At 47.1% G+C, this 12,566-nt stretch overlaps 1 protein-coding gene across 6 annotated transcripts in view; it reads right to left on the bottom strand.

The window, feature by feature from the left end:
• FARP2 (FERM, ARH/RhoGEF and pleckstrin domain protein 2) overlaps positions 1 to 12,566 on the bottom strand; it is a 73,288-nt gene that overhangs the window by 6,816 nt on the left and 53,906 nt on the right. For all 6 annotated transcript variants that reach the window (XR_009208146.1, XR_005702326.2, XM_040073979.2 and 3 more), the window contains exons 15-22: positions 8,593 to 8,682; positions 7,333 to 7,466; positions 6,486 to 6,567; positions 4,082 to 4,319; positions 3,160 to 3,290; positions 2,329 to 2,397; positions 1,845 to 1,934; positions 1,117 to 1,199 (exon numbers count right to left, since the gene is read on the bottom strand). Coding sequence is in view for 4 of the 6 variants with exons in the window: in XM_040073979.2 (XP_039929913.1) it covers positions 1,117 to 1,199; positions 1,845 to 1,934; positions 2,329 to 2,397; positions 3,160 to 3,290; positions 4,082 to 4,319; positions 6,486 to 6,567; positions 7,333 to 7,466; positions 8,593 to 8,682 (917 nt within the window). In the remaining 2 variants the exon portion in view is untranslated. The remainder of the gene's footprint in view (positions 1 to 1,116; positions 1,200 to 1,844; positions 1,935 to 2,328; positions 2,398 to 3,159; positions 3,291 to 4,081; positions 4,320 to 6,485; positions 6,568 to 7,332; positions 7,467 to 8,592; positions 8,683 to 12,566) is intronic.

The raw sequence follows: 12,566 nt of genomic DNA, 5'->3' as shown, positions 1-12,566 counted from the left end.
GCCTTTCCATAGCAGACTTGCAGAAAGACAAAAACTCCTAAAGCTGATCCTAACACCAGGTGCAGGAGACATCTTAATTACAGAAAGGCACCAAACTCCCTGCACAGGGATAATTTAGGCTGAAAAAGGATTGTTTCCATTTCCAAGTCAGCCTTTAATTTTTCCTCTCCCCAGCTTCCTCCATGAGATTCTGCAGGAGCTCTCCCCTCCTCACAGCAATTCGCATGTTCTGAGTTTTAGTTCTTTTGAGTCTCTAAAATATTTGTATGTTTAGATTTTGTCTCCTGAAGTGGTTTGAAGGATGACACTGGCAACTCTCAAATAAACAAGCACAATGGCAACCCTATCACTGCTGTTTGTGTTTTGGGTCAGACAGAAACACAGAATCACAGGATGGGTTGGGTGGGAAGGGAACTTAAAAGCTCATCTCATCCCACCCCATGAGGGCAGGGACACTTTCCACTATCCCAGGTTGCTCCAAGCCCCATCCAGCCTGGCCTTGGGACATTTCCAGGGATGGAGCAGCCACAGCTTCTCTGGGCACCCTGTGCCAGGGCCTCACCACCCTCACAGGTGAGAATTCCATGCCAATATCCCATCCATCCCTGCCCTCTGGCAATGGGAAACCATTCCCCCTTGTCCCATCCCTACATCCCTGTCCAAAGTCTTTTTCCATCTTCCTTGTTGGCTCCTTCAGGCACTGCAAGGCCACAGTTTGGTCACCCCAGAGCTTCTCTTCCCCAGGTGAACAATCCCAGCTCTCCCAGCCCTTCCTCCCAGCAGAGCTGCTCCATCCCTCTGCTCACCCTGGAGCCTCCTCTGGACTCTCTCCAGCAGCTCCACATCCTCCCTGTGCTGGGCCCAGGGCTGGGGCAGCTCTGCAGGTGGGGGCTGACCTGAGTGGGGCAGAGGGGCAGAATCCCAATCCCTGTCCTGCTGCCCACGCTGGGGATCAGCCCAGGATAAACTACTCCATCCCAAAATTCAACACTGAAAAGGGAGTTGTGAAGAGCCCTGGGTTTATTTTGAAGGAGCTGCATGAAACACCCCCCTGGCTCTGCACCAGTAACTTTCTGCAGAAGGAATCCATCAAAGCCACAGGAAAACTAGGATTACCTGGCTGCCACCACTATGGTTTTCTGTGCAGAATAGATTGTGAAGCAGTGTGGGACGGACCATTCATTCTCACTCTCCTCCACCTGCAGGAAAAGAAAAGATTTTCCTCATCAGTGCTCAGTCACCAATAAACACTAAAACCGTCTGTGCTGGCTGGGACTGGAGTCAAACAGGATTCCAACCCGGCTGCAGGAAGTGCAGAGCAGCAACTCTTTGATGAATACCACCTACTTTCAAGTCTATTTTGGCTCTATATGAAAATCTAAGGTGTGTTTCTACTGCAGGGGCACAACACCACTTCCAAGAGGGCAAGGAAAGGAAGGGGTTGGAGCAGATTTGGCTCCTGACTTACCGGAGGGTCGAGCACTATCAGCTGCAAACCAAAGACAGAAAGAACAATCCTGTTAGAAGAGGTGTGGGGAGGCAGGAGGATTGATTACATGCCGAGGTGTGTGCTGGGGGACAAAACACCAGGATAAATAAATCCCTGTTTCCAGATCAGCCTCTCACAGCGGTGTGAAAATGAACACCAGGGTGTGCTCCAGCTGTTTCGCTAATGTGGAAGGAACAGACTCATCACCTGCAGGTAAAAAAAGCTCTGTCTGACCGATTGCTGCTGAGCCCTGGAGCAGTTTGTGGCTTTGGTCCTTGTGCCCTGAAGGAATTCCTCAACCTGCCTTAGGCAAAGCCATTTCCTGAACCCTGTGAGGCAACATGGAACCACTTACCAACATGCCATGCAGAGAGAGGTGTCCGTGGATTTTGAACTGATTCGTCCCTGTGACCCCTTTGCTTGTGTACAGTAACATATCAGAGAACTGGAAAGGCAGGGAGAGAACAATCAGTGTTCTGAAAGCAGCAGGCAGGGCCAAGGTTTTTCTGACATCTCCCTTAAAAATCTGTTGTTTAAAGGCCACAGTAGATGCATGAAAAATACCATTTCTCAGTCAGTTTGGCCAACTACCCTTCGAACATCTCTTTTGTTTGCTTATAAGAGAGGAAATGAAATTTTTAAATTCTGTTAAAACTCTGTGCCATTAAGGCACCAAGCTGACCGGAGAGCAGTGCCCCGGCCATGCCCTCTAAAAACATTGCTTAGAGTAAGTTTTCAGTCCCAGGTGCTGATTTTCAACACAAGAACATGAAAACACACTTCCCCTACAACTTCATCTCGGAGACTTTGGGTTTATAAATGTCAGAAGCAACACCCACCAGAAAGAACATCCTCTGCTGTAAACCCTTCTTCGTGAGCTTGTACAAGCAACCTTCCCGGATAAACTCCTGCATGGAAAAGAAGAAGTGAGACAATGTTTGATCCTTCCTGCCTCGAGGGAATTGTATTTTCATCCCAGAGCACACAGATGTTGATTGGTGCCCAGCAATGATCACTAATGGATTTCTCAGAGGGCCGATGACACTTTCCTTCCTTTTTTGCGACACGAATCAGCTCCTTGGTGCAGCCAGCATTTAAATCAGTGAAGGAAGAGAAGGGAAAGGAGCAGAATTCCTGTTGGACACCAGCAGTTCCCCTATCACACTTACATCCCACTGCAGTGACTGCCATCGCATCCCCAAAGCACATGCGATGCTCCTGTATTTATGCCCAGTACATCTATCAAAAACAAAGAAACAAAACACCAGGCAGGAACTGCACAGACTCCTCTAACACAGAGGCACCCACACCAGCTTAGGCCAGTGCTGGGGCTCCTGCCATCCCTCCCTTCTCTGGGTTGGCACCAGGCAGACGCAAGCAGAGCTGGGAGTGGATTTCCAGCACAGAGCACCACACCCCAGTGTACCCAGTATCGTACTGGACACACAGAACTGCAGCCAGAGGTTCAGCAGAAGCATTTCTGATCTGTTGCTCAGAACATCACCAAGGTGATGATCCCATCACCCATGGCATCCCCTGAGACAGCCACATGAAGGAATTCACAGTTGTCCCACAGACCAGAGGGGCAGCGATGGCAAATCCACGCTCCAAAGGCACTTCCTTGCAAATAAAACAAATAAAGGCTCTAAAAACTAAGGCGAGGCACTTACCCTGCCAGGTGCTGTGAGGTTGTCTATCCCAATCAGGTCGTGCTGCAGCTCTGTAAGCTTCTGGAAGTTTTCCAGGCGGATGAGGCTGTGCTGCAGCTGTGAGGTCATTTCTGTGACTTCCTTCAGCGCGTCTGTGTGGGGAACAGCACCAATGGGAGCGGAGCAGAGCGACCCAGGCCACCCCTTTCACCCCTGGAAAAGTGACTCTGAGGTTTAGATGGGAAATTCAGAGCCAATTTTAGAACAGAATGGTTCGTATGGAAGGGACCTCCAACGATCACCCAGTCCAGCTGCCAGAGGGTTGAAATGTGTTTTAGAGGAGGGTAAATGGAGCAAGCGACTTCACAGCATCTCCTGTGCTTCCGGAGATCACTGTGTACCTCAGAATTTGCTTAAACAAAAAGCACTTAACGTGTAGCTGAAAGTAAATTAAAAGAATCAAACCAAACTATTTCTGCCAAAGATGACTTTGTCATGATCATCACGCTTCTGACGCTACAGAAGAAGCATTTTTTGGTCATAATTTTACATCTAAATAACAAAAAAGTTTGTAAAAAAAAACGTTGTTTTTTTTTTCCCCTGCTAGGAGACAAGAAAAGGACTAATTTTCTAGCTTTGGTTGAAGCATTGGGATCCACCGTGAGAAAACCACTTCCTGGAATGCCAGGAGAAAGAAGCACTTACATTGAATTTGTGGACATAATTGAACATGAGTGAACCTAAGTGTTCAAGGCCGGGTTGGACGGGGCTCTGAGCTTCCTGCTCTAGTGGAAGTATCTAGGTGGAATGGGAATAAGATGAGATTTAAGGTCCCTTTCAACCCAAAGCATTCTGAGATCCCATGAATCTGTAATTCTTGCGCTCCCAGGGCGCAGGCAGGGTTCTGGATGTCCACAGGAAGGGGTTTTGGGCGCTCACTCACTCCGGCAGTCGGCAAAGTCCCGGTGCTCTGCTGTGTAGTGCTTGCACAGCCGCCCCAGGATCAGCTTGTAGTGCATCAGTCTCTGGATGGGTTTGAGCAGAAAGGTGTTGAGGGGCAGGTAGCAAACCTTCTGCAGCTCAAACTCCTTATAAACCGTCTCCAGCTTCTTGAGGCGTTTGGTTGCTTTCTCCAGTTCCGTCAGGACCTCGTCGTGCTTCTGCAGGTAACTGGTGAACTCCTGTGGAATTGGACAAAAAGTTACTTGGATCAGAGGAAAAGTCTTTCACAACTAAAGGAAGTGATAACTGGTAACTGGTGAACTCCTGTGGAATTGGACAGAAAGTTACTTGGATCAAAGGAAAAGGGTCTTTCACAACTAAAGGAAGTGATAACTGGTAACTGGTAACTGGTAGACTCCTGTGGAATTGGACAAAAAGTTACTTGGATCAAAGGAAAAATCTTTCAAAACTAAAGGAAGTGATAACTGGTAACTGGTGAACTCCTGTGGAATTGGACAAAAAGTTACTTGGATCAAAGGAAAAATCTTTCAAAACTAAAGGAAGTGATAACTGGTAACTGGTGAACTCCTGTGGAATTGGACAGAAAGTTACTTGGATCAGAGGAAAAGTCTTTCACACCTAAAGGAAGAGGCAGGCAGCTCCCAGTCAAGGCCAGAATAGGTGTCTGTCTGGTATTGTGCCTGTGCCTGAATACCAAATGCTGGTGGTGGAAATAGCAGTCCCACACTCCTGCACTCCCAATCAAGCCACTGGTTTTAATTAATTACTCCACTTCTACAGCACTAATTTAACTGTCCCACAGAGGCACTCTGTTCCAAATAAGGTTGATTTCATTTCAGAAGAAATTATTCTGCCTTTAAAAATATGTATATTTTTAAATTAAATAACCTTGTGAATCAAGATATCAATAGGGGAGCTGAATAAACAATTTTTTCTTTGTTTTCTGCTGAACAACCAACAAACACCTTTTCTCAAGGTAAATGTAGGTGGCTAAATAAGCAGCAAGTGATACAAAACCTTCCTGCCATTATTTTACCGTGTTTTCTTTTTAAATTGTTTCTCAACGATAACTGGTTGCAAGTTACTTCAAGACTGACTGAAAAAGAATAGGTTTGGGAGGGATATTGGAGAGAAATTCTTGCCTGTGAGGGTGGTGTCAGACAGTAGAATCTGACAGTTCATGGCTTAAACACTGTTAGGAACCTTTTGCCTGTCATGGCAAAACTGCATGAAGAAGCTACAAGCACAGAAGCCCAGCCCCTCCTGAAGATGCCTGACTGGGACTTTGGACTGTGAGTTAAGATGCTTTGATAAGATAAAGGGAACACTATTATTCAATAATCACGGGTCTAGGGAGAAGTAAACACAGCAGAGGAAAAAGAAGGAATGCCCAGGAAAGGCAAACCCAGCAGAAGATCATTGCTGGCTGGGTTTGGGAGAGGGAGGCCACAGCCCAGAGGCCAGGTTTGGTTTGCACAGAACCCCCCAGACAAAGGGGACAGGAGGAGAGTTATGGGTGCTGGCCAAACCTCTGGTCAGGGGCAGGGAACACCCATCCTCCCCCTCACACAAACTGGATCAGCTGTAAAGCCCCCCGACCCTGGGAAGGTCACATCCATGGGACATGCACGTGGGGGGCAGCTGAGGGGGGACCTTCATCCATCAAAGACCTCCCCAAAATGCTCCCCAGACTTATTCCTGTGGCCTTGCACCACAGGACTGCACGTGATGCCAAGTGTTTCAGCCTGCTGCAAGAGACTGTGTAGAACTTGCCCCGCTCCGGGGGAGGCACCTGGGCATTCCACCTGGCCTCAGCATATATTGGGTTCTGTGCTTTTTGGGGGGCCCTCACCACCAAGAGCAGCTGGACAGGATCAGCAGGATGCTGGTGGGATGCATGGAGTGGTGATATTTTCTTTAATCTGTCTCTGTCCCTCTCTTTCTGTTCCCCCACCTCTTCTCTATTTCTTTCTCTTCCACCTTCTCTCTGCTATTTGCTGTTAAATAAAGCCCATACTACTGACTTTGGCATATGGTCTCGTTTACACCTTCATTAACGCAGAGGCATTTAGAATAATTTTAAGAACCAGACTGTAACAGGTGGGCAGGCCCTGGCACAGGTGCCCAGAGCAGCTGTGGCTGCCCCTGGATCCCTGGAGTGTCCAAGGCCAGGCTGGGCAGGGCTTGGAGCAGCCTGGGAAAGCAGGCAATGTCCCTGCCACAGAAGGGGGTGGGATGAGATGGGCTTTAAGGTCACTTCCAACCCAAACCCTCCTGAGATTCTGTGAGTAATGGAAATATTAAACCTGAGCTCTGCTCCTTGACAAAACAGAACAGAACAGCTCAATAATCCCCAAGTTCCACATCTTGAATCCCATCTCTACCTTCAGTGTGCGCATGTTCCTGAGCATGACGTCCCCGATGCGTTGGTAATCTCCTTTCATGTGAGCATTGCTTCTGCCTTCCCTGGAACACACAGGAGGAAAGAAGGAGGCAACATACATGGGGGATCAAGAAATTTCTCTTTTCTCTCTCCATATTTCCTGTCTTAATTCAGGACATAACCTTCAGCCATTTGATATTCCTATTTTACCGTTCAGATTGAAAATTTGGCACATTAAATATGGATGCAGCACAAAACAGCAAACACAAAGACGTGCTGAAAAACCTGACAAAGGCCTAGAAAGAAACTTGAGTGAAAGTCTCTTTGAGAGTATTACGTTTCAGACCTCCACATAAATGTCATAACACAACCCTACCTGAAAAATAATACAAAGTTCAAAAGACTAAAACCATCACCTGCAAAATGAACTGCATTGCAAGAACCAAACTCCCACCTGAATCACAAAAATGTTTCCTAGATTTTTACCTGGAGATTCATTAACTGGAAGGTGTGGGAAAAGCACACACCTCACCTTTTTGACTTTGTGTTCCTTCTTTTTTCTAAGGCTTGAGAGACACCATCAGATTTTCTCAACAACTGATGATCTTAAAGGTGTTTTCCCAGCCTAAACGATTGTGTGCTTACAAAACCCCCGGTCTGGTGCACGAGTCCTACAACTACAGGATATTATATACTATACAAGGCAAAGCTTTGAGCAACGTGGTTTGTAGTGATTAAACAGCTTTAATTCCATAAAAGATTTCTCCTTGCTTCTCCTGATGTGGAAATGCCAACTGTAGTCTGGCTTTGACTTGAGGATGTAGAAAAAGGTGCCCCTGCTGGCTTACCAGAGTGAGAGCCTTTGCTCAATCTCCTTGAGAAAGCCTCGATGGAACTCATAGATGGGGTCGATGTTGGAGAAGAGCAGTGTCATCAGGCCCTCTGGCATGGCGTTCTCCTTGATCACAGCACTGCGGAACCACTGCCGGAAAACCAGAAACCCTCATCAGCTTCTCTGTTTCAGAAATTCATCGCTAGTATGAAAATTCCTGCTCCTGCAGTGATGGGGGAGGAGAAAGTATGCACAGGGAAAACAGCAGGAAGGAAGAAGAAATATTCAGGGAAGACGTAATTTGTGAAAAATGAAAAGATGGGATTTTTTTGGTTTTTTTCCTTGCAAAACATGAGGAAGATGAAGGCCATGGCTGGTTCTGGGCACAAGCTTGTTTCTGAATGCAATGATGGGATGGTTGGGGACAGCTGTGTGACAGTCAGTTACCCAGTGGCTGCCCCAGCTGCTGCCACTTCCACGCAGATAAAACTGCTCTCATAGAGCTGGAGCCCTGTCACTCAGCTGCAGACATCTCGGTGCAGGTCACATTCCACACTTTTATCGCTTCCGGCTCCCCGCTCTCTGGCAGGGACGGGGATATTACAAAAATCCTCTGAGATTTTTCTGAGGTATTCCCCCTTCTTTTAGGAGAAGTCCTGTGGGAGGAATTGGAGTGAGATGGGGCTCAGTGAGCTTGCAGACAACACCTCCACTGAGGCCACGCAGCGGTAAGGGACTCAAGTTTTCTTTGATGAAATTAAAACAACAGACACAGCGTTCAAACATGGAGCACATGAACAAAAAAGCTCTTTTAGAAGCACATCAACCAGAGATTCATGCTGCCCTCCAAACCAGGACTCACTTGTCTGTTCTGGGTGAAAGGAGGAGGAAGAAACAGAAGCAACAAAACAGGAAAAAACTCTCGAAACCCCCATGGGTTCGATGCTCTTGGCAACTGTCATCTGCTCTTAGATCCAAAGGCACAAGGCTAAGAGCTTCCCAAGGAAAGCCATGGAGAAGACAGCCATGAAACAGATTTCAGGCCAAAAGTTTGCCTGAGTCATCAGGGTGGCAGAGGACATAGCTGCTGGAGCAAATGATGGAAGTCCAGAGAAGGAACCTGCTCTCCCAGAGAAGGAGCTACGGAACAAGGAAGGGGACAGCTACTTGACTCATGGATTATGCTACATCGCAAGAAGACATTCCAAGTTTTTTCAACCTAACAATCACAGATCTGTTAAAAAAAGGGAAAAGAAAGAAAGTCAAGCCCACTTACCACTGTAATAACCTCCAGGTCCTTTAAGTAGGTGCGTTCTGTGGCAAGGATCTCCTTTGCTATGAAGTACGCCTTGTCGGTGGGGCAGCGCTGAAAGGACACAGCCACCAGTGAGCACTGAAACACAAACCTCTGTTTCCTGCTGGGCATCAGCTCAAACCCCACAGCCACCTCCCCTTGCTCTGTGCAAATGGAGCAGCTCATTGCTAGCAGGGCATCTCTTCATTCAGTATCACAATCCCACATGCTGCCTTGAATAGCAAATATTCCTTATATTGCAAGAGTATTAAAAAATAATGGCAATTATATGTCAATTGTCAGATGGTTTAGGTTAGAAGGGACCTTAAAGCTTATTTTATTCCAAGCCTCTGCCATGGGCAAGGACACCTTCCACTACACCAGGCTGCTCCAAAGCTCTGCCCAGCCTGGCCTGGGACACTTCCATTACATGAGTTTCCATCTCAAATCAGGAGAACACTTCACAAAAATATGGAAACACTTAATCCAAGATTCCTAGATTTTAAACACTTCTCTAACCAAACGCAGCCCAACAGATCTGCAAACAGTCCTTTTCCAAAACTGTTTATTTCCACTAACAGCTTCCACTCAAGCTGCTCCTTTGAACTAATATTAATTAGTTAAGACAAAAAGAAAATCAAAGCACAGCAGTTTCTGTCTGCGTGATTGCTCTGGGCTGCTCTCTAAAGAGAAAACAGAATGGATATGGAAGAACAAAGGAATGAAATGGTGGTAAGAGATGTTGTGCAGTTGCAACACAAAATCAGAGTTAGCCTGAAAACATATATTACTAAAAATCATCTAATATTGAGGAATTAGTCACTCTTCAAGGCAAGGACTGCTTCGTCTCCTTAGCTCACTATGCTGTGCTGCAGTTCTGTGCCAAATACCACTGAGTTATGTTAAAACTTGGTCTTCCCCTTCTGAGGGAAACACTGCTCTGAAAATTCTTTCTCCTGTTTCCTTGTGTGTTCTGAGTTTATTAAAAATTCTCCTTATAGAGCACTTGGAGATGCCTCCAGTGCTGTCAGCACAGCTACTGTTTTCCAATCCTCCAGCTCAGTGTTGCCCATGGAGGAGACATTCAACCTCTCAATTGAGTCCAGAGGATCCCTAGAGGTGTGTATCCTCAAATAATGAATTCTGAGACGCTGTCTAGTCTCTTTTCAGGTTATTTTATGCTAGTTATTGTAGTTCCACACATCTGCCCCCTCCCTGGAGGAACCAGTGGCCATCCCCTTAACTTCAGCCTACCTGCCTCAGGTACACGGTGTCAGGCAAAGCCCTGCCTGATCCTGGCTTTTTTCCTTGGGCTGTTTACCTGACTGCAGCCTCAGCTGCTGTGGAATCTCTGTGGGAATCCTTCATAAGCAGCCTCTTCCCAAAGGAAACAACATCATTTTTCTGCCCTCCCTGGAGCCTACACTGAGCAGTTTTAGCACCTCACTTCCCAGCCTCAGCAGTTCCTCACAGGACAGGAGAGTTTCTGCTACCAGGGATGTTTTTACACAGCTCTGGGTGCACATCCCCTTTTGGAGCGTGTAGAAATCTCACAGAGCATGTAGGTGTGTGAAAACATGGGAGCAGGACTTCTACACAGGCAGGCAGTGATGGGGGAGCTTTTTTAAAAACTAAAATCACACCATGGTCATACCCTGTCACTTCTCATAGCCTGCATGGATCACGTTTTTCTCCACCTCTGAGCATTTCTGCAGGTTTCTGCTTCATTCTCCAGCTGACTGTGTGCTAACCTGTGGCACAAGAGGGCTTTTATTCTCCCCAGGCAACTTCTCTTCCCTTCTCCCTTCCCACCACATCAGCCCTTTCTGTGTATTCTCTGAAGTTCCTGCTCTTTCCAAATAGCTTTCTGGTGGAGTTTAGAGCCCCTAACTTGCTTTTTTTCAGTCTTGCACCAGTCCTAAGTGCATCCCTTGTGCTGAGTGCTGGCAGCAGCTGCTGGGCAGAGCCTGCACTGGAGGAGTGGAAAGGCTCTCAGAGCACAGGGGTCCTGCCAAACACTTTCTCCTCGGGTTCTGCAAGTGGAAAGAAAATCAGCTCACGCCTCAAAAGCAAACACAAGAACTCTCCGAGGTGGCAGTCTCCTTCTAGAGTCCAAAGAAAATGTTTCTACAGCCATAGCAGGCATCAAGGTCAATAACCCCACTTGGAAAAACCGGTGTTTCACCACATAACATACAAACAATCCCACCTGGAAACATGCAGCACTCACCAGATGCAGCAGCCCCAGGTTGTGGGGAGTGAAGAGCTCTACTCTGAACTTGTAACAGCTAAAAATGTTTTTAACTTTTCACTTCAAACACCAGGCTTCAGAAGGGTTAAAAATAACTCTGGGCGGGGGAACTCCCCCAAAAAGCCATTTATTCAACGGGTTCAATGCCATTTTTTAAGTGGGTTGCTACAACCAACCTTCATTAGAAAAGGAACAGGGAGAAATCTACCAATAAGATGAAAGAAAAGCACAGTGATTTAAAAAGAAAGGAAAAAAAACCTCCTCTTTCTCAAGTTCTGAGTACTGGACCAGCAGCACCACGGCAGCAAAGGGCAGAGAGCACACATTGTGAGGGCTGGAGGGTTTGCAGAAGATGCCCTTATCAACCAGGTGGAACTACAGCAGTATCACCTTCAAATCAGAGCCCCAGTCAAGAGAAACACTGTAAGATTACATTTCTCTTGTACAACAAAGCTGTAAAACTCCTGTGAAATGTAACCAATTTAACACTGGTTTCCTCCTGCATCTGTTTCACTCAAAACAACGTCTCTGAACAGAGAGCAAAGCCCTGGAATACTCAGGAGCTGACCAAGCTTAAGATAAATCCAATAAAAAGAAGTTCCCTTCTAAACAGTCCCACTTCCATAAATGAGTTTCAGCCTGAAGAAGAGCAGAAGCTGCCAAAACACCAGACCTTGCAGAATGTGGCAGAGAGGGTTGGGCTTCACATTTAAGGCAGCTGACACTGTCTCTGCTCATTATTTCCAAGCTATAAGGATAAATGAGAGGAGTTATTTTTAAAAGAACTATGGAAACTAATAGCAGAGTGATCAGGCAAAGCCATCAACTCCACCTCAAAAAGTCTAAATGAGACAGGGGAGCTGCCAGCTGGGTGAGCTGTCTGCAGCTCAGCTGCCACTTACTGGTTAAAGCTTCCTCTCTCTGGCAGCCCTTACACCACATCCACACCATGGGTGCTTCCCAACAGCATCACAGAAGTGCCTGGAGGTGCCCAAGGATGTGCTAAAGTCACCAAAGAGCAGGGGCCTGTGACCTTCTTGCCTGAGGATCCTGATCCTGGCAGAGCTAAGGGCTCTGCCCCAGTGGGTGGGGAAAGCAGAAGAGCAGAAGCAAAGACCACACAAAGTGGTTTCTTTCTGTGGCTGTATGGAAAACTGCAGATCCCAGCGTGGCCACTGACTCCATATGGAACTGAGTTTGGACAGAGGAGCTTTCCTTGCACTGTAGTGGAAGATCCTGGATCCTTCTCAAGCACCAGAGCCAACAAACATCTCTGCAAGCAAGGCAAGGAGAGCAGAGAGTCTTCAAGAAAAACGCTCATGGAACTCTACTGTGGACTTCTTTATCCCACTGGAAGAAATGAAGTAAATCCTGAGCTCTGCATGGGGGTGAGGAAAACCTCACATGATGCGGGGGAGTCCCTGTTAAAGCAACCAGTGCTCACTGGTAGGCAGAATGAAAGCAGCCCAGGCATGGAACAGCACCTGCACATAAGCACATCCTGAAGACCCAGAAGCTGCTCCTGGCTTGAAACTCGCTGCACCTGCAAAAATCAGGGGCATTTTCATCCCCCTCCTGCCAGAAAGTGAGATTCAAGCTTCTCCAAGGCCAGAGCAGTGTCTGCCTCTCTCCAGACAGAAGGAGGAGAGGAGAGGACAGCTTCAATGACACAGCCAGCTCTGCTGACCAAACCCATGATGAAATG

Source organism: Hirundo rustica, chromosome 10 (assembly GCF_015227805.2).
Source record: "Hirundo rustica isolate bHirRus1 chromosome 10, bHirRus1.pri.v3, whole genome shotgun sequence".
NCBI classification, from domain to species: Eukaryota; Metazoa; Chordata; class Aves; order Passeriformes; family Hirundinidae; genus Hirundo; species Hirundo rustica.
This window is presented reverse-complemented; position numbering and strand designations above follow the sequence as displayed.